This window comes from Lepidochelys kempii, chromosome 2 (assembly GCF_965140285.1).
Source record: "Lepidochelys kempii isolate rLepKem1 chromosome 2, rLepKem1.hap1, whole genome shotgun sequence".
Taxonomy (NCBI): domain Eukaryota; kingdom Metazoa; phylum Chordata; order Testudines; family Cheloniidae; genus Lepidochelys; species Lepidochelys kempii.
In genome coordinates this window covers 267574060-267596136 of record NC_136381.1, presented here as the reverse complement: position 1 = coordinate 267596136, position 22077 = coordinate 267574060, and the positions used below count along the sequence as shown (strand labels likewise).

Genomic DNA, 22077 nt, shown 5'->3' with positions numbered 1-22077 from the left:
CTCCTTTTCTTTTTGAGAAATTAGTGGACACCTTTGATCTTAAGTTTGGGTGCCCAATTTGAGAGGCTGAGGGCTTCATATTTTTCAGAGTATGTAGCATTATATAACACTTTCTATGTTCGGAGCACATCTCCATCTGACTTCAGATGCAGCTATACAGTGCTTAACATTTCTGCAGATTCAACCCCATGGTCTAGAGTTGGGCACCCAGAAAATGAGATTGCTTTAACCATGAAAACAACCTTTCTCTTCATGCAGTCCTTTGCCTCCTGCACTAAACACATTTCAGCTTCAGCCACAAATGAGACAGGGGTTGTACCAACAGCCTCTTTCAGTACATAATCCTGATTCATTCCTAGAGCATGGTACTTTCTGTGCACTGAATGAGGCAAAGATCTTATGGTAAAAACAGTCACATAATTAGGACTGCATAATAATGCATACGCACAGGGGAGTCGAATTAGGTTTGCACATGCAGTGTTAATTCTGGCATTTCATAACTTGAGTACTTGAATTTACCATCTTAACATTCTATTAATGTATGCTTTTGTATGTAATTCTCTGGTGTGGTGTGTGTGGGGGGGGGCTTTTGTTGTTTTTTTTAAACTAAACTTAATGGAATGTTTTGTGTGGAATCATTGACACCCATTTTTTTTTCCATCGGATGTGATGAAACTTTTAAATCCATAGCACAACCACTTGGGTAACAGAGTAACTGATGGCTGTAGTAGTTTCACATAAAGGCAGATGACCAGCCACTAGATGAGGATGAGACCCACATATAGCAGTTAGTTTCACAGATATTTGCTGACAGAGGAATGTTGAGACTGGAATCTTGAATTCTGTTCTGGAGAGGGGTGTCTCTAGTGGTCATAGTTTCTTGTGCATTATCTCCCTCCCTAATCCTGATACCCTTCTGCCCTTGTTCCATACTAGATGATCACAATGGTCCCTTCTGGCCATGGAATGTATGAATCTGTCTGTCAACACCGCTCTGTTCTCAAGTCTTCATGGCTATCCTGTCCTGGGCTTCTCATCTAACGTCTCTCCCCCGGCCCCTTTCCACTGGTTTCCAGTACCATCTTTTTGCCAAGTCAGTCCCAATCCTTCCCCTCTCCACCCTTGCAGCACCTTGTCTCCTCCCAGTCTCTCTCTATGCACAGCCCCTGCCAGGCATAGTCTTCTCTCTTCTCCACTCTGATTGCTTGTCTTTGCATGTGCCACCCCTCCTCCAGTACAGCTCTTGTTCCCTCCGTATTAGTCATGTTGTGTCCTCCTCCACCCTGTCCGGGTGTCAGCAGAAAGATAATTAAGAAAGTTTTGTACCTGGTGCAATGACCCCCAGCAGTCCGAAACAGTGATTGTAAAGTAATTCCTTCTCAGCCGCAGGATGGAGCATTCCCAGTACAGATAATCTCTGGATAATTTAGCTGCCAAACTCTTAAGTCTGCTGAACACGTGCAAACTGAGACTTTTTCAAAGGCTGATAACTGCCAAATTTGGACTTTTTTCACAGGAACAGGAAAAGGCACATCCCTGATAAAAAGCATCTTATAATGGGAAGTATCAAGCAACCTGAACTCTAGGAGGAGCTGGTAATGCCACCTATAATGTGACTGAAAATGGCACATTCTCAGTCAGTCGTATGATTACTAGTGATGTAAAGTGCCTTAAGCGCAATGTGTCTGTCTGCAGATACCAGTGAAGCAATCTCAAAGGTAATTTTAAGAAATTCCTCTGAGGGTACTGATGGGGGAAAAAGCTGGGGGTGCGATATTCAGCAGTCCTTAGCTGGTGCCTTTAAATGGACACAACTTAAAAAATATTGCAAATCTTTTATCCAATTTCACATGAGAATTTGTTACTAAAACAGATGCTAACAATCTCTCTTCTTGGCGTGTGCTTTGTATTTACGAGAGAGGGTGCATGTAGTCAGTTTTGATTTCTGTATCGCCAGATTTACAGTGTTACTTTCTTACACTCTTGAGAGGCTGTAAACATGTAGATGAGCTCTGAAAACAATGAAAGTCGACTTAGTTGCTGCTATGTAATAAACTTATGAATTTTGAAATATTAATATAGCATTGTAGAGATTTATTTTAATGGAGGACCTTTTAAATTGATAATTAAATTGAAATTTTAAAATACAATTCACTCTTTTCTTGACTGGGAATTTACATAGGGATATGACAAATCTGAATGAGTCTATGTACTAAGTAATGGTTGCTATTGTCTGCATATATTTGATATTAATTCGTTGTTTTTAGGGACAAAATCTCTTCCATATCAGGACTGTGTCACTCTGAGTTACTACTCTAAGTACAGTGAGCAAAACTAATTAGCTGATAGGAATTTGTATGCTTCTCTGTTGTTCATACTTTGAAGCCTTATTGCCAGTTAGCTATGCCTGCAGGGAAACTGATTTTCTAGCTCTGCCTAGCAATCATTTTCATATTGCTCTACTTAAAATAAGAACACTCTCTAGAAGCTAATTATACTATAGATGTTGGTTTTGTCACTGCAGTGTAATCTTCTGAGCTGCAGGTGGAAATGATGCCGGCTTAATGGATGAAATATGGAAGTGGGAACCAGCAAGCTGAGTTCGAATCCTGCTTTAGAGACACATCATCTTGCAGCAGGACAATGATAATCAAATGCAATTGGGTGTGCCTCTTATGAAGAGAATTTAAAGAATTTGAGGTTCCTAGCTTTAACGTGATTGATGCATGATATGTAGTAGTGTAACTAGGACTTGATCAGAGGCTCCAGGAAGTCTTCTCAGCAGTTGAAATGTGATTGTCATATATAGTATTTGATATCTAGGAGGAGGTGGTATCACTTCAGAGTTGACTTTACTTCCCTTAATAATGAGCATCAGATTTGGTGAGCTAGCAAAAATTTACCATATATTAGACTTGTAGGATTGCCAATTAAAATCTCTTATCCAAAATTGTATGAAATTACTAATGAGCATATCACTGGCAGTGTTCCTTCTAATTTTCCCACCCATGTGCGGAATGAATTTTATGATATGCACCAATATGGGGGCTGTGACACACATCACCTTCATATCGGTGCACTTAACAAAATTCATGTGCTGGGGGTGGGGCTGAGGGGTTCGGAGGGTGGGAGGGAGCTCAGGGTTGGGGAGCAGGGGGTGAGGTGTTTGGGGTGCAGGAGGGTGCTTGGGGCTATGGCAGGGGAGAGGCTCTCTCCTCGCAGCAGCACCTGGGCTGGAGAGGCACCTCCCCTCGCTGTGGCAGCTCTGGGGTTGGGCCTTCAGGATAGGCGGCCATCCTCCAGCTGTGCCTGGGTCCGGGCCGCTTCCCCTTGCTGCGGCAGCTCTGGGGTTGGGCCTTCAGGATAGGCAGCCATCCCCTGGCTATACCTGGGTCCGCCTCCGGCTGCTGTGGCCATGCCACAGCAGAGTTGGGGCTGGGGGAAGGGTGTCCTGGCTGCGGCAAGTTGGGGGCTAGACTGGGGGAGAGGTGCTTCTCCCCCAGCCGCAGCAAGTCCCTGGACGGTTCCTTGAGCGTCTGAGTGGTGCTAAATAGGCTGCTGTGCAGCCGCGCAGCTTACAGGGAACTTAGAGACAACCCTCCTTAGTAAAGTCCCTTAAGTGTTGGAAGAATTTAATTCAGTGAGGCTGAAATATGACACAGGATATCTCTTTAAAAGCCACATACTTGTTCTTGAAGAGGCCACCTAACTATATTTAAAATTTGAGTGTGTCTTTGTTGTACCAATAAAATAAAAACCAGCAGGATCTTATTAAAGGGAAAAAGGCAAAATACCACATTTATTGTGAATACAGAAAGAAATATAGTAAGCAGTTAGTTATAGCTATAACATTCCATTCAATCTCATATTTATTCTCACATTCATTCATACAAACACACACACACACAGGTTCTGCAAGGTTGTTATCATAGTTACCAGCCTTAGAGTTGCTCATGCCAAGTCACTGGCCAGGTGGCCTGGACATGAGGAGGGAGCAGGGCCTTGTCAGATGCTCATCTGATGCTCCTGGAAGTTGGTTTGCAGAATCAGACCCCAAAGTTCTCACTTTTTAGAGTCTATTTTTATAGGAATTTCTTCCTATGCCAGTCTATGGGAATTGCTTCATCATGCTGTTGCTGAATCAATCAGCAGATAGCACATTCCTGACGGCTCCAAGATGTTATCTTGTTCTTTGGTTCTCCCATCCTTGAGGCTGTTGGGTGGATTCCAGTCTGCCCTCCGGGGGCGGGGGGGGGGTCCTCTGGTTATTTCCACTTGACGCCTTCTTCAGCCGATGGACACTGGATTCTTAGGCTGGCACCTCCCTGATCATTCAGTTATTATCCACACCAAGCATCCATCCACATCCATCCTCTATCTCTATTTTAATCACAATTGTTAATACAACAAAAGGGTGGGGAGTCTCTGGGTGCTGTTTCTGTTGTTAGAGTATTGCTTTGAGTCTCTCTCTCTGTGAATTGCTTTGAGAACAGACTCTGTCTTCGAATGTACTAACACAATTAGCAGCTTGCAAGTTTCACACATAGAGGGAGAGAAACAGTACCAAAAACCAAGAGACCTCTTAATTAGTAATACCCTGGAATTTAAACTCTGGGGAATCAAACTCATTTGTGATTTTAATACAGAACTTCTTTAATATGATCCAACATAATCCCCCTTTTGACACTAAGATTTATAATCGTCAGTGTCACTTTCTATGTAGCCTATTCAAGAGAAAGTACTGTGAGGCAATTTGAGTTTGTGATTCCAATTCATGCCACATACATGATCCTAGTGATGTATCTTTACTACAAGGTTCTGGGGAAACAGGCAAGGTGAGGCACACCCACTTTTGAGGAGTCCATTCGGTACAACCTCTAGTGTCCAATAGCTTCCCTCCCTCCCCAGCCCACTGGCTCAAGGTCCAGGGTAGCCAAAAGGATCCCATGTGTAATATGGGGAGTGGGTTAACCTTCAATACCTTTGCCTCCAGGGACTGTTGGTGTGCAATTTTGACAACAATTTCTCCCATTAACAAGTCTGGTTTACAATACTGGAAACATATTGCATCCATTCATATTGATAAGTGTCAAACAATGATCTCTTTCTTTTTTAACAAATGCATCAAACCCTTAATATTTCCCAATATGACCCAGAACATTTTGTGTTCCAAAGTAGCTAGTGCAAGTATCTGCATTTCAGTGCATCCCATAGCTATGGCTGTGTAGTTTCCTATTTCTAATATATATATATTTTTTATGGATAAGCCATGTGGTAGTATTAAGCCATTACTAAAGATTCCATCGGCCTTTTAGGTTACCCAGACCAATTTGGACCAAGTCTACATTGGCATGTACTTGTTTTTGTATAAGGCTGTCCTGTAGCTGGGACAGAAAGCTTAATTTATTTTTAAGTTCCTGCAGGTCTTCAGTATTTTTTTTTTAAACACACAACAGTGCTATCAACAACACAAAACACAAGACAAAACATAGAACACAGAACACAATTTCTATTGTGACAGTAGATTCATGGTATTGGGTTGCTTTTCAGCTGGCAGCTTTTCCTGATTTTCTGAAAGACAAAAAGAACATGTTTCTACCCCTTTTGGGGTGGCAGATTATTGCTTAAAATATTTCTTTTACAAATACCCTTGCTGATTGCAGGCAAAACAGAGAAATTGCCCCCATATTTTCCTGTTTTTGTTCTATAGGCAGGCCAGGTTTCAAAGGCTTTTATCTTTTAAGGGTTATGGGGAAATTATCCCACTGTTTAGTCATTAAATCCCTGAGTTTTCCTTCTTATACAGCAGACCAAGTTTATAATGTTTTTCCTGCTGTGTTAAGCTTTAAGTTTTATTTACAGGTAATAACTGAGAAGCATCAATTACCATACGACCTTAAAGGATTTTTCCAAAAATCATACACACTATACGTTGTTACAGGGATACTTATTATCATTAAATTTATTAAAATTATCTTGTTATCCCATGCCTTTTATTTAGACAATTTGTTTGCTGACCAGGTATGTCCTTTATCTGCAGCTCCTTTGTGCTGCTAGTTCTTTCCTTCCTTTATCATTTAGGTAATTTGCATTTTCACAGAAACTTCCTGCTTTTGGATTTAAAGCCATCAGCAGCTCAGAGACTCTATCTTAAAAGGGACACAATCAACTTTCACCAGAGTTTTGATTACTTTTAACTTCTGCTTCCAAAACACACAGCAATCTGAAAAAGAAAACCCAACCTATTGTGGCTCCCTTTGGAGCCCTACTAGCATTTTAATTAAGTAGCATGGTATGTTTGCATTTCTTTTGCCCCTTCTACAATATACCCTGCACATGTTCTGGGGCAAATGCACATTCCTTCCATAGTTTAACTTCTATAACATTATCCAGATCCATTTTTACATAAGGTGTCACTATTTCTTTTTTTGCTTACAGAGTTTTCATGTACCTTTATCAAAGTGACAGTCTGATTACTCAGAGCCATTTTAAGACTCAATGTTTCTAACATTGCTTCTTTTTGTTTTGTGCACCTCACCCCTGCTGTTGCTTCAGAGAGGCACTGTCTTTTTTTTAATTTTTTTTTACTACAACTCTCATCTGCTATTTTGTTACAAAAACAAACAAACAAAAAACAAACAAAAAGAATCCAAAAAAAATTTTTTTATATTCTCCTGATTTTGACTGCCCTGCTGCAGCCACAACTTAAAAACATTTTAAATTTTGTAAAGCATTGAGTTACCTTTTAAGGGTTAAATGCCAAATCCCAAAGCCAAACAACACTAATTACCTGTGTCTAGCAAAAAGGTTTGTCAGTTTTGCAACTTTGAATTAAAGAGTCAAATGGATTTTGAGTGGCATTATTTAAAACAAAAACAAAACTAACTGGTCCTTAGAACTTTACATATTTACACACACACAGACAGATACATACACATTTTCTTTTCCTTAACATCCCTTCCACACTGCTCTGTTTTTTTTACATCTTACATTCCCTTTATACATTTGAGGCAGTTAAGTTCCAATAGAACCCTCTTATGTTCTTTTAGCAAATTTGACTAAATTGTCCAGTCAAATGATTTTAATCAGATAGTTTATTTTTGCCTGGCTAATTTACAGACATTCCTTTGGAAAAGGGCCTATTTTTCTTTCAGAATGGCTGCAAAGAAACCAAGAATGCTCTAACACTTTTCCTTTTTAACATTTTTGGTTAAAAGTTGTTTGGGTGAAATACAAAGTTTAACTGCTTAATTCCCTCCAGCCTCTGCAGAGTTAACTTTTTCACTCTTTTTGTATTCCTGGAGTGCCTCTTTCACTATTTTCAGCTGGCTTTGGATATTTGTAGCCAGCATCTTCCAATTGTCTGCTCCCTTCTCCATTTGTGCCTTTTCCTCTTTACATGAAGACAAGCGGAGGGAAGAATCCTTACATGCCTCCCACAACAACCAAATTGCTGCTGCATCTCTTTTGGCAGCACTAGAAGGTTTGTATATGAGGATATACTGAGCCAATCTATCCTCTAGGTCCGAAATAGTGCAGACATCAGCTAGGGCTTGTTTAGTCCAAGGACTGTGCCCAAATTTTTGAAGGATTTGTTTAAAAGGTGTAATTTCTTTAACAAAAGGTGAGGTTGGAGTTCCTTCTGACTCCATTCCTCCCTCTAGTACTGGCTTACCCTGTTTTCTTTTAAACATCTTAACATGGATATTTCAATCTCTTTGTCACTGCTGGTATTACTTAGCAAGTGACACAGCCTAGATTCTGAAATCATAGCTTAATCTATGTGTTTTTCCCCAGCTACCTTCCCGGAGGCCAGCAGGTCCCCAGCTACCTTCCCGGAGGCCAGCAGGTCCCCAGCTACCTTCCCGGAGGCCAGCAGGTCCCCAGCTACCTTCCCGGAGGCCAGCAGGTCCCCAGCTACCTTCCCGGAGGCCAGCAGGTCCCCAGCTACCTTCCCGGAGGCCAGCAGGTCCCCAGCTACCTTCCCGGAGGCCAGCAGGTCCCCAGCTACCTTCCCGGAGGCCAGCAGGTCCCCAGCTACCTTCCCGGAGGCCAGCAGGTCCCCAGCTACCTTCCCGGAGGCCAGCAGGTCCCCAGCTACCTTCCCGGAGGCCAGCAGGTCCCCAGCTACCTTCCCGGAGGCCAGCAGGTCCCCTGCTACCTTCCCGGAGGCCAGCAGGTCCCCTGCTACCTTCCCGGAGGCCAGCAGGTCCCCTGCTACCTTCCCGGAGGCCAGCAGGTCTGGTTAACCTAATAGAAATGCCTAGCTCACTAGAGCTGCCGGTGTGCACACCAATATTTACAATAACTGAGGTTTTTTACCAATATTCCCCCTTTCGCAATTCTCCACCAAAATGTTGTACCAATAAAATAAAAACCAGCAGGATCTTATTAAAGGGAAAAAGGCAAAATACCACATTTATTGTGAATACAGAAAGAATCATAGTAAGCAGTTAGTTATAGCTATAACATTCCATTCAATCTCATATTTATTCACACACACACACACACACACACACACACACACACACGGTTCTGCAAGGTTGTTATCATAGTTACCAGCCTTAGAGTTGCTCATGCCAAGTCGGTGGCCAGGTGGCCTGGACATGAGGAGGGAGCAGGGCCTTGTCTGATGCTCCTGGAAGTTGGTTTGCAGAATCAGACCCCAAAGTTCTCACTTTTTAGAGTCTATTTTTATAGGAATTTTTTCCTATGCCAGTCGATGGGAATTGCTTCATCATGCTGTTGCTGAATCAATCAGCAGATAGCACATTCCTGACGGCTCCAAGATGTTATCTTGTTCTTTGGTTCTCCCATCCTTGAGGCTGTTGGGTGGATTCCAGTCTGCCCTCCGGGGGCGGGGGGGGGTCCTCTGGTTATTTCCACTTGACGCCTTCTTCAGCCGATGGACACTGGATTCTTAGGCTGGCACCTCCCTGATCATTCAGTTATTATCCACACCAAGCATCCATCCTCTATCTCTATTTTAATCACAATTGTTAATACAACAAAAGGGTGGGGAGTCTCTGGGTGCTGTTTCTGTTGTTAGAGTATTGCTTTGAGTCTCTCTCTCTGTGAATTGCTTTGAGAACAGACTCTGTCTTCGAATGTACTAACACAATTAGCAGCTTGCAAGTTTCACACATAGAGGGAGAGAAACAGTACCAAAAACCAAGAGACCTCTTAATTAGTAATACCCTGGAATTTAAACTCTGGGGAATCAAACTCATTTGTGATTTTAATACAGAACTTCTTTAATATGATCCAACATCTTGGGGGTTGGATGTTGTCACTGAGATCCTGATAAACACTGAACAAGGAATTCCCAGGCACCATGGTATCTACACCTCTTCTCCCCCCCATGCAGAAGTAGTCTCAGAAGGGAATTAATCCATGTGTTGTAAGACTTCGATAGGATCAGAGCCTCTAAATTGGCATTGGAAGAATGGAGTTGTCACCCTGAAGAGTTAGACTTGCGTGTGCAGCAGAGAACTTTCTTAACCGGTCCTGAGTCGGGAACTCACTCCCCAAAGAGATCAGGATGCCCATGAAACTCTGTCTCAGGAAAAAATATATAAATCCTACTTTTGATTAAAGAAAAGGAGTACTTGTGGCACCTGAGAGACTAACCAATTTATTTGAGCATAAGCTGTGAGCTGTAGCTCACGAAAGCTTATGCTCAAATAAATTGGTTAGTCTCTCAGGTGCCACAAGTACTCCTTTTTGCGAATACAGACTAACATGGCTGTTGCTCTGAAACCTACTTTTGATTAGGCTTTTCACAGTATCACTGCAGCTTTTTTTAAAAAGCCCAGTCTGCACACTGCAAGGAAGAGAGAACTATATCTTTAACACTTCAGAATGTTGTGAGTTGCTCATGCTATGGTGATGGGAACTGTATTCGAATCTAACTGGAATCGCATTTAGATGTAACCCAAGCTTGCGTTCTGGATGTTCAGAGTTTTTAGGGTAGCAGGAGAGGCTAGATCTGCAAAAACAGTACAGCATTTACTTAAGCATCACATATTGGTTAGACACTTCGCAATAAATATAAGCTGACATCTGTTTTGGCTATCATGTAAATTTTAAACTAAAAGTCAAAACCTAATTTGTTTAATTTTTTTCAGCATTAGACAGGAGGACAAACATTACTAGAGAACTACAGTTGGAGTTGAGAACTTGATTATAATTTTGAGAACCCCGCACAATACCACAGGTGAGGCTGACAGGGGAAGCAACAAGATTTTATTGAATGTTAGTGAAAAAGTTTGAATATTCTCCCTATGTACAAATGCTTAACTATAAATGCCTTTCAGTCACAGCAGGACCTTGCTGATGCACATATTTACTTGCATATGTTTCCAAGTGGTCTTCTTTCACTGAGAGGTAGCTCAGTGTTTTGAGTATTGACCTACTAAACCCAGGGTTGTGAGTTCAATCCTTGAGGGGGCCATTTAGGGATCTGGGGCAAAAATTGGGGATTGGGCCTGCTTTGAGCAGGGGGTTGGGCTAGATGACCTCCTGAGGTCCCTTCCAACCCTTATATTCTATGATTATGATTCTATGAAAGATCTAATACAGTAGCTCCTCGATTTCTGAAAAATACGACTTTAATCAAAGCGATGTTAAGCGAATCCAATTTCCACGTAAGAATGAATGCAAATGGGGGCGCGGGGGGGGTTAGGTTCCAGGGAAATTTTTTTCACCAGACAAAAGACTATATAATATATATAAAAAGAAAAGGAGTACTTGTGGCACCTTAGAGACTAACCAATTTATTTGAGCATAAGCTTTCGTGAGCTACAGCTCACTTCATCAGATGCATAAAGTGGAAAGTACAGTGAGGAGATTTTATATACACACAGACCATGAAAAAATATACATTGTATGGAGAGTGATCACTTAAGATGAGCTGTTACCAGCAGCAGAGTGGGGTTGGGGGAGAGAAAACCTTTTGAAGTGATAATCAAGGTGGGCCATTTCCAGCACATTTCCAGGAGTTAACAAGAACATCTGGGGAGGGGGGTGGGAAATAAACAAGGGGAAATAGTTTCACTTAGTATAATGACTCAACCACTCCCAGTCTCTATTCAAGCCTAAGTTAATTGTATCCAATTTGCAAATTAATTCCAATTCAGCAGTCTCTCCTTGGAGTCTGTTTTCGAAGTTTTTTTTGTTGGATAGTCACTTTGAGGTCAGAAATCGAGTGACCAGAGAGATTGAAGTGTTCTCCGACTGGTTTATGAATGTTATAGTTCTTGACATCTGATTTGTGTCCATTTATTCTTTTACGTAGAGACTGTCCAGTTTGACCAATGTACATGGCAGAGGGGCATTGCTGGCAGATGATGGCATATATCACGTTGGTAGATGTGCAGGTGAACGAGCCTCTGATGGTGTGGCTGATGTGATTAGGCCCTATGATGGTGTCCCCTGCATAGATATGTGGGCACAGTTGGCAACGGGCTTTGTTGCAAGGATAGGTTCGTGGGTTAGTGGTTCTGTTGTGTGGTGTGTGGTTGCTGGTGAGTATTTGCTTCAGGTTGGGGGGCTGTCTGTAAGCAAGGACTGGCCTGTCTCCCAAGATTTGTGAGAGTGATGGGTCGTCCTTCAGGATAAGTTGTAGATCCTTGATAATGCATTGGAGAGGTTTTAGTTGGGGGCTGAAGGTGACGGCTAGTGGAGTTCTGTTGTTTTCTTTGTTGGGCCTGTCCTGTAGTAGGTGACTTCTGGGTACTCTTCTGGCTCTATCAATCTGTTTCTTCACTTCTGCAGGTGGGTATTGTAGTTGTAAGAAAGCTTGACAGAGATCTTGTAGGTGTTTGTCTCTGTCTGAGGAGTTGGAGCAAATGCGGTTGTATCGTAGAGCTTGGCTGTAGACAATGGATCATGTGGTGTGGTCTGGGTGAAAGCTGGAGGCATGTAGGTAGGAATAGCAGTCAGTAGGTTTCCGGTATAGGGTGGTGGTTATGTGACCATCGCTTATTAGCACTGTAGCGTCCAGGAAGTGGATCTCTTGTGTGGACTGGTCCAGGCTGAGGTTGATGGTGGGATGGAAATTGTTGAAATCATGGTGGAATTCCTCCAGGGCTTCTTTTCCATGAGTCCAGATGATGGTGTCATCAATGTAGTGCAAGTAGAGTAGGGGCATTAGGGGACAAGAGCTGAGGAAGCGTTGTTCTAAGTCAGCCATAAAAATGTTGGCATACTGTGGGGGCCGTGCAGTTACCCATAGCACTGCCGCTGATTTGAATGTATACATTGTCCCCCAATGTGAAATAGTTATGGGTGAGAACAAAGTCACAAAGTTCAGCCACCAGGTTTGCCGTGACATTATCGGGGATAGTGTTCGTGATGGCTTGTAGTCCATCTTTGTGCGGAATGTTGGTGTAGAGGGCTTCTACATCCATAGTGGCCAGGATGGTGTTTTCAGGAAGATCACCGATAGATTGTAGTTTCCTCAGGAAGTCAGTGGTGTCTCGAAGATAGCTGGAAGTGCTGGTAGCGTAAGGCCTGAGGAGGGAGTCTACATAGCCAGACAATCCTGCTGTCGGAGTACCAATGCCTGAGATGATGGGGTGCCCAGGATTTCCAGGTTTATGGATCTTGGGTAGCAGATAGAATACCCCAGGTCGGGGTTCCAGGGGTGTGTCTGTGCGGATTTGTTCTTGTGCTTTTTCAGGGAGTTTCTTGAGCAAATGGTGTAGTTTCTTTTGGTAACCCTCAGTGGGATCAGAGGGTAATGGCTTGTAGAAAGTGGTGTTGGAGAGCTGCCTAGCAGCCTCTTGTTCATATTCCGACCTATTCATGATGACGACAACAGCACCTCCTTTGTCAGCCTTTTTGATTATGATGTCAGAGTTGTTTCTGAGGCTGTGGATGGCATATAATAATATATATGTTATATATGTACGCACAACATACATTTTAAGCAAACCATTTAATACTGTACACAGCGATGATTGTGAAGCTTGGTTGAGGTGATGGAGTCAGCGGGTGGAAGAGGGTGGTATGTGTCCAAGGGAATACCTTACTGCTAAATGACAGGTTTCAGAGTAACAGCCGTGTTAGTCTGTATTCGCAAAAAGAAAAGGAGTACTTGTGGCACCTTAGAGACTAACCAATTTATTTGAGCATGAGCTTTCGTGAGCTACAGCTCACTTCATCGGATGCATCCAATGAAGTGAGCTGTAGCTCACAAAAGCTCATGCTCAAATAAATTGGTTAGTCTCTAAGGTGCCACAAGTACTCCTTTTCTTCTTACTGCTAAATGATGAACTAGAACTCCGCTGAACCCTCAAGGGTTAACACGTTGTTAATGTAGCCTCATACTCTACAAGGCAGCACAGTAGCTGCTGCCTGCAAGCTCCCTCCGTCCTGAGCCCTGTCATGTCCTGTCTTCCCCCCCCCCCCCTGCTCTGTGGAGCTAGGGTAAGCAGGTGGCAGGAGCAAGGGGTAGGGGGACACCCTGATATTAGTACACCTTCCCCCCCACACACACAGCTAGCAGGAGGCTCCCGGGAGCAGCTCCAAGGCAGAGGGCGGGAGCAGCACATAGCAGTGGGGGAAGGACAGCTGAACTACAGGCAATTAATAGCCTTCTGGGCGGCTGCCGCACAGGGAACTTAGGAGTGGGGAGCTGATGGGGGGGCTGACAGTCCACCCTGGTTCCAAGCCCCCACCAGCTAGCTGCAAAGGGCTGCTCTTTCTGCAAGTAGTGGACAAAGCGGGCCACTGCCAAAGGGCCTTGGAAAGGAGCATTGCGCAACTTTAAACAAGCATGTTACATAGCTGATCAATTAGGGAACAGCGAAACGTTAACCGGGAGGACTTTAAGTGAGGAGTTACAGTATCAGGGTGCAGTAGTAAGATTTTGTGTTACTGATTTGACTTTCTACAAAACACGGTACAGAACATTTTTTGAGAGGGATGCAAAGTATTATCACAGTTATAACTAAATTTCATTAAAAAAGAAAAGGAGTACTTGTGAAACTAAATTTCATTGATTTTTTTTTTTAATTGTTCAATCTCCAACTTGCAAAAGCCATAACTGCTAGTGCAAATTAATGACGTTAGGCTGTTTTACCCTCTGGGAGTGAACTATAATGGAAAGTGAAAAGGCTTATTTCTATCTAAATCTGAAATATTATATATTTAACTTAGATTCGTTAGGGTTTGAGGATCAGAGTATGTCAACATTTCTGGTTCCCTTAGTCATTTAGCTAAGGAAACAACTTGATTAGAAAGGGGGAATATAATTAGCAAAATATCAAATCCTGTGCTAATGCCAGTACTGTAATGGTATCCTTCAGAGTTCTGGAACAGGAAAATTAGTGTCTCCTTTTGTACATCCTTAGGACTGCCTACGTGTAAACAATAGAGCAAGATCTACAGTTAGGCTTTAAATTGTTATCTTGCTGCAAGGCATCTGCTCAGAAGAATGTGAGCAAAGAAATATGCTGACTCTTCCTGTTATAAATTTGCTTCCTATTAAACATCCTACGTAATATTGAAGCACTGAGATGACTGCCATGATGACTGATACTTTGTTTGACTTTTAGATTTTCATGCATCTGAAATTGCTTAATAGATATCTAGGTATCCATCATAAATGGGATCATACAGGTGAGAGGATTTGGTCTTGCTGGATGAAGGGACCTCCTTTACTGATGTTATATGGGGAATTCTCATTGTCTTCAACTGGTAGCTCAATGTCTGAGGTTTAAACCATATAGTATAAAATGTCAATATTCACCTAATGTAGACAACTTTTATTGCTAAAGATGGTGATTGGAGTGTGTGTAAGAAAATTCCTCTGAACTTTCTCATGCTCATACGTATTGCAGTGCTAATAGCTAGTGGAGTGCACCAGGAGTTTTCAGAGGAGAGAAGCTATTTTTCCTCTCAGGTATTTGTAGATCACCCATCACTAGCATGTGATTACAGTGATTACTCAGCCTTTCCAGACTACTGTACCCCTTTCAGGAGTATGATTTGTCTTGCTTACCCCCAAGTTTACTCACTTAAAAACTACTTGCTTACAAAATTAGACATAAAAAGACAAGAATGTCACAGCATGCTATTAGTGAAAAATTGCTTATTTTTACCTTTTATAATTATAAAATAAATCAGTTGGAATATAAATATTGTACTTACTTTTCAGTGTATAGTATATAGAGCAGAAAAACAAGTCGCCTGTAGGAAATTTTAGTTTGTACTGATTTCACTAGTGCTTTTTATGGAGCTTGGTGTAAACCTAGGCAGATATCTAGATGAGTTGATGTACCCCCTGGAAGACCTCTGTGTACCCCCAGACGAGTGTGTGCTCCTGGTTGAGAACCACTGCTCTGTTACACTACAAGGCTGTTTGCTCTGTTATATAGTGTGGAGAATGCAGGAATTATCTATTTTTTTTTTAAATTAATTTTATATGCACATCAGTTTGCATGCTCACTATGGGGAATGAGGGTGAGGGGGCTTGGGATAAAGGGATGAGTGAGAGGGGGAGGTGAGCGGGGTTGGGGAGCTCAGGGAAGGGATGCTGGGGACCCGTGGGAGAATAGGGATAGGGTGCCTGTCAACCCCACAATCTGCCCTTCTGTGTGTGGGGCAGGATCTGGTGCATCTGACCCTGTCTTCTCTGCCTACTTCTGAAATGTAATCTGGGATCCAGCCCTACTTTCTGGGCCTCTGTGTGTGTGCATGCACCAGGGTCTGGGGCCCCCTCCCCTTCTGAAGGGGGAGAGTCTAAGACCCTCTCCTTGCCTCCCTCATGTAAGCTGGGGTCTGGGTTGCCTTGTTGCTCAAAGGGTATCTGAGCCCATCTCAGTTTTCTCTCCCCCCCCTCCCCCCCCCCCCCCCGTGAACCAGGTTTGGGGAAGCCTTGCCCCTCTGGATGGAGAGTTTAGAACAGACATACTTGGAGCATGCATGAAGAACACACTGCGGATATTGGGTGAGGATCTGAGAATGGGCATGTTTGCATCAGAAACACTTCAGCACTGGGATGGAGAGATGGGACACTCAGTGATGTAAATGAAGTAGTTCATACATCTCAGAACTATTGTTTCAGGCTGTATTCATCTCCACTGGGTCTTCTTTCATCAGAAAATATTTCATTGAGATGAATGAGCCACTTCAGCATTTCGCTGAGCCTGCTATGCTATGATGGGTATGTAGTGCCCTGCCCCTCCATTTTCACTCTAATTATAGCAGAGTGCCACCAGCTCTGTTGTATTTGATCAAGACAGGCTTCCTGTTTAAAGCTCAACTTCAAGTGTTCTAAAGTCCATATGGTTACTCGGATTGCCTTGAAATTTTATGCACTTCATGGGGAAGTGGGGTTTGGTCAGTGAACCAAATTTGGGACAATTTGAATAAGGGGTTCCCAAGATATAGCCCCTTGGAAAAAAAGCTCTTAAAGTTGACATGCTGGCAACATTTTCATATACAATTAGAGATCAAACTATGGCTGAGATCCTTGCACTAGGATCTCTGGTGCTCAAGGGTTACCCCTACAAAATGCATGGCACCCACCAGCCCTTTGGGAGAAATCAAATTACAGCATTCTTAGTAAAAGATTTTTTTTTCTCCAGTTGGGTGTTCTGGTAAGCATAAGGATTACCTGATGGATCACCCTCTGCATGTACAGAGAGAGAGCGCCCAATGGTGTTGAAAGCCACCGAAGATTGGCAGGACCTGCATGGCTTCAAGGGAAATGTTCTGGCCATTGAATCTGAGCCCCACAGAGGCACTGTGAATTCAAATCCCCAACGCAGGGTGGAAATTAAAAAGGGAGGCATATTGCTTGAATCTGCCTGTGTCAAAGAAGAATTTTTATTTTGGGGAAATATAATATGCGTATAGTAAATATTCAAAAGGCTCTGAAACGATTTTTGAAAAAATGAATTGTACGTGCAAATGTATGCTGGAAGAAGAAGGTGATTGGGATAGAAGAATGGGTGGAAATAGGTGAGGACAGGGCTTGGGGGTGTGAGGAGAGGGATAAATGGGGATGGGTGGGTAGAGGGATTAGGTGATGGGGAATGGCGGGGGTAGGGACATCAGGAAAAGGGAACATGGCGGGGGCGGAGATGAGTGACAGACTGTGGGGAAATAGGAGCATATGTATCACCCTGATATTCCCCTCCCATGTGTGCACCATGATCTGGGGGGGCCCCAGACCATGCATGGGGGTTTAATACCCCTGCCTGCCCCTTCTGTGAGCTAGGGTATGGGGGACCTTGTCCTTCTAGGGGGTCTGAGTCTGTCTCCCTATTCCCCACTATGTGTGGGGGAACTGGGAAAACCCTGTCCCTCGGGTATGCAGCTGAGAACAGGCATACTGGGAGCATGCAGGTGTTAAGAATATGAATTCTTATTGTGGTTCTCCTGAAGTTGGCTGGATAAGGGGAATGAGACTGACTATGAATGGAGTCATTCATACATCTCAGAACTATTGTTTCATGCTGCATTCATCTTAAGGTGTTCTTATTCAGGTATGCCATCGTATTGAGATAAATGGGCCACTTCACCCCTTTCTGAGCCTTCTATGCTGCAGAAGGATGTGTAGTGTTGTGTGCTGCACATACCAAGAATGAAGGGGTTGGGCATGTGAGGAAAAATGCAGAGTGGCCAAGGAATGCACAGGATACAGCTCTTTTTCAGAAAATTGTGTTAACACTTTAAAACAGCCTTAGGGTTCTCTCATCATCCATAGGGAAAATTCTGATTCAAAGGTCAGGTACAGTTGGAAAATGGGATACAATGCCACATACACACATTAGGGAATGCCTAGGATGAGGGGAAGCCTGGACAAAATAGCATGGTGGGGGCCAGCAGGGAGGGTGGATGGACTGGAAGGCACAGGACTGGCTGGATGGCGAGGGGCAGGGAGAAGAGTGCAGGACCAGGAGTGCATAGTCCACTATTCTACGTGTTGTCTACAGTTGCCATAATGACCACAAACTCCTACCAACACCTGCAACTTTTACTGTAAAGGAAAGGACCTACCTGCACCTGCCCTACACTCTTAGCCTATTCAGAATACCACTTTGCACTTACAGGATACCATCTAAACCTATATGTTCCCTTACCCATCATTAAACCCACAGACTGCTTTCATATCCCACCTCATTACTGACCATTCCTGTTGCATGGCAAGACACTCCCCTTCCCTCCCCTGTGCTTTGCTAATTTTGCAATAAAATGATTCAGGCAACTCCCCTAGGTTCACATGCTCCCTTTTTCTTTACACGCACCCACAGGGTGGGCTCAAACCCTCTCACATCACAGCCACAATTCTGTGATGCTTCTTAAACTAATCTCTATCTCTTCAACCCACAAACACACCTCCACCAATCTGCCCCACCTACTCCCTCCACCACTTAAGCCATTTAGTACAGGTACAGCTCTCTTACTGGATGCAGCTTCAGACCATTGCAGATAACTCCCCAATGGCTGCCAGCTCCAGGGGGCAATATTAAGGCTATACAGGGTATGTAACGTAACTGTGTCCTGTTTTTCTGAAGTTTGAGTTTTGCAGAACTTGATATTATGGAAGGGCACAAGCAGTCACTGGGAAACCTTAACTCTAGATGAAAGTGAGCATCAGTGATACTGTTTTTTCTGTCTGCAGAGATTATACTTCTCAGGCCTGACTTTAACCTAACACTGGACTCTGCCTCTGCCTCTGCCTCACAGAGGTGATCATCCAGTGTCAGACAGATCTGAAAGGGATACTTGAGTGGAATGATTATCTATCTATTGTCTTCCCTCTACTACAGGGGTTCTTTGTCTCAGGAGAGGCACTTGGATTCAAGGACTGACTCTTCAGAAAAGCTGTTCCTTTCTAATGTATTGGACCAGTATGAGCCAGATGGGTGTGTGTTCCCCTGAAGGCCCTAGCCTGGGATATCAGCGGAAATCCCTTGAGAGGCCTGCTATAGGGTGGCAGCAGCGGGGAGGGAAACTGGGCCTAAAGGCTCCTTGCCCCACACTCCAGCATTGGCATTGTTCATGCTATGTTCAGATCCCTCAGTCTGCACACGAAGAGGAGGGAGGCAGCTGAGCTCCACAGTCAGGAACATGACCCTAGAAGGAAGTAAACAAAACTTGTTCAACTGGCTGAAGCAAAGTCTATTGTTTTTAATCATTAAACATGTGAAACATAACTATAAATTCCTCCCAGGGGGTCTTTAAAGTGAGTGTATGAATGTCTTAGCAAAAGTTTTCATGAGATCCAGCAGATTATAAAGCACAGCCTTGAACCTTCATTCTGATTCTTATAACACTACGGTATTATGGCACAATCTTTAATCTAAAAAATGGATGTGTAACATCAATATTCTATTGCTGGTGACTTTTATTTACTACTGGTGTCAGACTCCAGATTAAATTCAAACTTGCTCCTCAATGAGGGGTGCATATGTGGCAGCCTATGCTTGTTACAGTTGTATACAAAGATTAATGTTAAAAAATGTAGCTGAAACTAGATTATATCCCGTGCATAATGTGAGAATTTCAGATTAAAAGCTACAGGTGGTTGTGACAAAGTTGAAGAGATCGAGACTTCAACTGAAACTGTACACTCATGCTTTTTTGGAGAACACTAAGCCCTGTAGAACCTTGAATAATTGAATTGGTGACCTTGAGTATAGTTAGAAATGTGAGATTAGCAGGAAGTCCCTGATGGTGTGAAACCAGAAGCGGAGGATTGGTTGTTCAGTAGCTGGAGATCGTTTTTGTTGTGCAATATGTTATGGAATGTCACTCTGAGTAAAGCCATTCAGTCTTAGCATCAAGGATAATTTTTGAGTGCAGGGGACTGGACTAGAAGACCTCTTGAGGTCCCTTCCAGTCCTATGATTTTTACTTTGGCATCCAAGCTCTGCAGTTTTAAGAAAAAACTAAAACTTGATATCTAATGAAGACTTGGGAGAAGCTATGTCTCTCTGAAAATATAGAGGTGTTAATTAACAATTAATGGGAGCTGCTCATAAATATTTAAGATCTTATTTCAAGAAGTCTTTATTTAAAAAAAAAACAAAAAAAAACCACCAGACTTGACACTTCTGATATTTCTAAAGTAAACAAAGGGATAGGAGGACGTCTCATGCTTTCTTCACAAACCATAAAGAAACTAATCTAATTTTTTTAAAAGTCCTTTACATATCACCTTTAGGACAACCACCTTTTTAGTAACAAGCCGTGTTTCTGTCTGTCCATACTGCAGGCCTTACTCTGCTCATCATTCACAGATTCCAAGGCCAGAAGGGACCATTGGGATCACCTAGTCTGACTTGTATAATACAGGCCGTAGAGCTTCCCAAAAATAATTCCTCCTAGAGCATATCTTTCAGGAAAACGTCCGTTATCTGTTTCACAAAGGTCCTCTTCTTTACAAGTTTCCATCTCTTGGCTGCAGTGCAGTTTTTAAGAGGGAGAGGTGCTTTATCGTTCAGATCATATTAAAGAGGCTCAGAAGGCACAACCAATTTGAGACCTTGACTCTAGTTCTCTGAATGATCTATCTAGAACTTTAAAATGAATAAAAGCCCCTCCTTAATAAAATTCATTGTTGTCAAATAAAATTAACATTCCTGTGGCTACATCACTGACTCCCATACAAAAAAGGAAAACCATTTCCCAGAAACTTGCATAGTCGGTCTGTCTCCTCCCCACCCCACTTTCCCATCTAAGAAGGGAAATTCCGTGATGTGAGAAAGGGACATCTGGCCTTATTTCTACCTTCTTGTAAAGCATCTACATTTCTCAGAAGTTCCTCTCTGTAGTAACCACTCGATATAGTTGTCTGCTCTCTTATGTGGGCCACTTATTAAATAACAGAAGTACTGTATTTAAGACACTGAGCAAATGAAAGATCAAGCTATCACAATGACAGTTCAGGAACAGGACTTGGAGAAAGAAAGGAAAGTGTTTAATGTGTTCGACTACCCTTGCTGATGTTTTGAATATGCTCTTTCATTAAAATTGAATGTCTAGTTATGCTTTGTTTCTTTCCACCTCAGGCAATCTGACACAGAATCAGAAAGTATGTTTAACATTTGCAGTTTAAACTAGGCATATTTAGTAAGCATGTATGCACCCTTTCTTGTTTTGATGATGGCAGTTAACTTTGCCCACTATTATAGAGAAGCTAGACATGGATTTCTGCACTTAGAAAATTCTTTGGAGATAATCTGTCTGAACTAATGGAAAAATGTGTGGTGGTGCAAGACTTTTTAATTTCTTTAGTCATTCGTAGATGAATAGATTTTAAGGCCAGAAGACAGACACTTACGATCAGCTAGTCTGATATCCTGCATAACACAGGACAGTACTTAAATAGGTATTTAATCTCCATGAACTTTTGGGAGGCAGAACCACACCTGTCCACTAGAAGGGGCTTACCCCTTAACCAGTGATGATGAAGCTCCCGGTTAGCTCTGGGTTGATCTAAATTTTAAGTGTAGAGCAGGTCTGAGTTTACTTGCTCTTGTGTTTATCTGACTGACTTAGACTAAATAAAGGAAAGAAACATACTAGCTCCCTTAAAACTGTAAGGAATATGGTGATGAGGGCCACAGAAGTACTTAAGTTGAAAGTTCTGTAACTGACCATTCATTAACTGAATTTTACTGCAAGATTTAAACAGAGTTTAATGTAGAAAGTGAGTTGGACCTCTAACGCTATGGAAGAAGATCCTATAAAAGACTTAGTGTTGCTGCAGCTGATTCAAGAATTCAAATATGTCAGCATCTTGGTACAGTGGTGTGTGATTTTAGAAGTTCTTACAAAATAGAATCTGCATTAATTAAGGAAAATACCAACTTTGTTTAAAGTAAAAATCCACTATGCAACCTGTATATAACTTAAATGAACTTTGGTAGTTGCACATAACTGGCATATGTATTCTGCAGGCATAGAATAATATTTTTGAAGATAAACATACTAGCAAATTATTTAAAAATAAATGTTGAGTAGCATTATTAACTATTTAACTATCAGTAATTGACACTTTGGGGGGTTACCTGAGGTGCCTGGGATTAATCACTACCGTTACAGCATGACTGTGCC

General features: G+C 42.5%; 1 protein-coding gene across 17 annotated transcripts in view; it reads left to right on the top strand.

The window, feature by feature from the left end:
• LOC140907905 (KAT8 regulatory NSL complex subunit 1) overlaps positions 1-22077 on the top strand; it is a 147101-nt gene that overhangs the window by 20409 nt on the left and 104615 nt on the right. The window contains exons 1-2 of one of the 17 annotated variants that reach the window (XM_073334936.1): positions 1592-1718; positions 10128-10216. The exons of 9 other annotated variants lie outside the window; for them this stretch is intronic. Coding sequence is in view for 1 of the 8 variants with exons in the window: in XM_073334928.1 (XP_073191029.1) it covers positions 7798-8149 (352 nt within the window). In the remaining 7 variants the exon portion in view is untranslated. 7 more of the 17 variants (XM_073334935.2, XM_078851876.1, XM_078851877.1 and 4 more) reach the window with 7 other exon arrangements.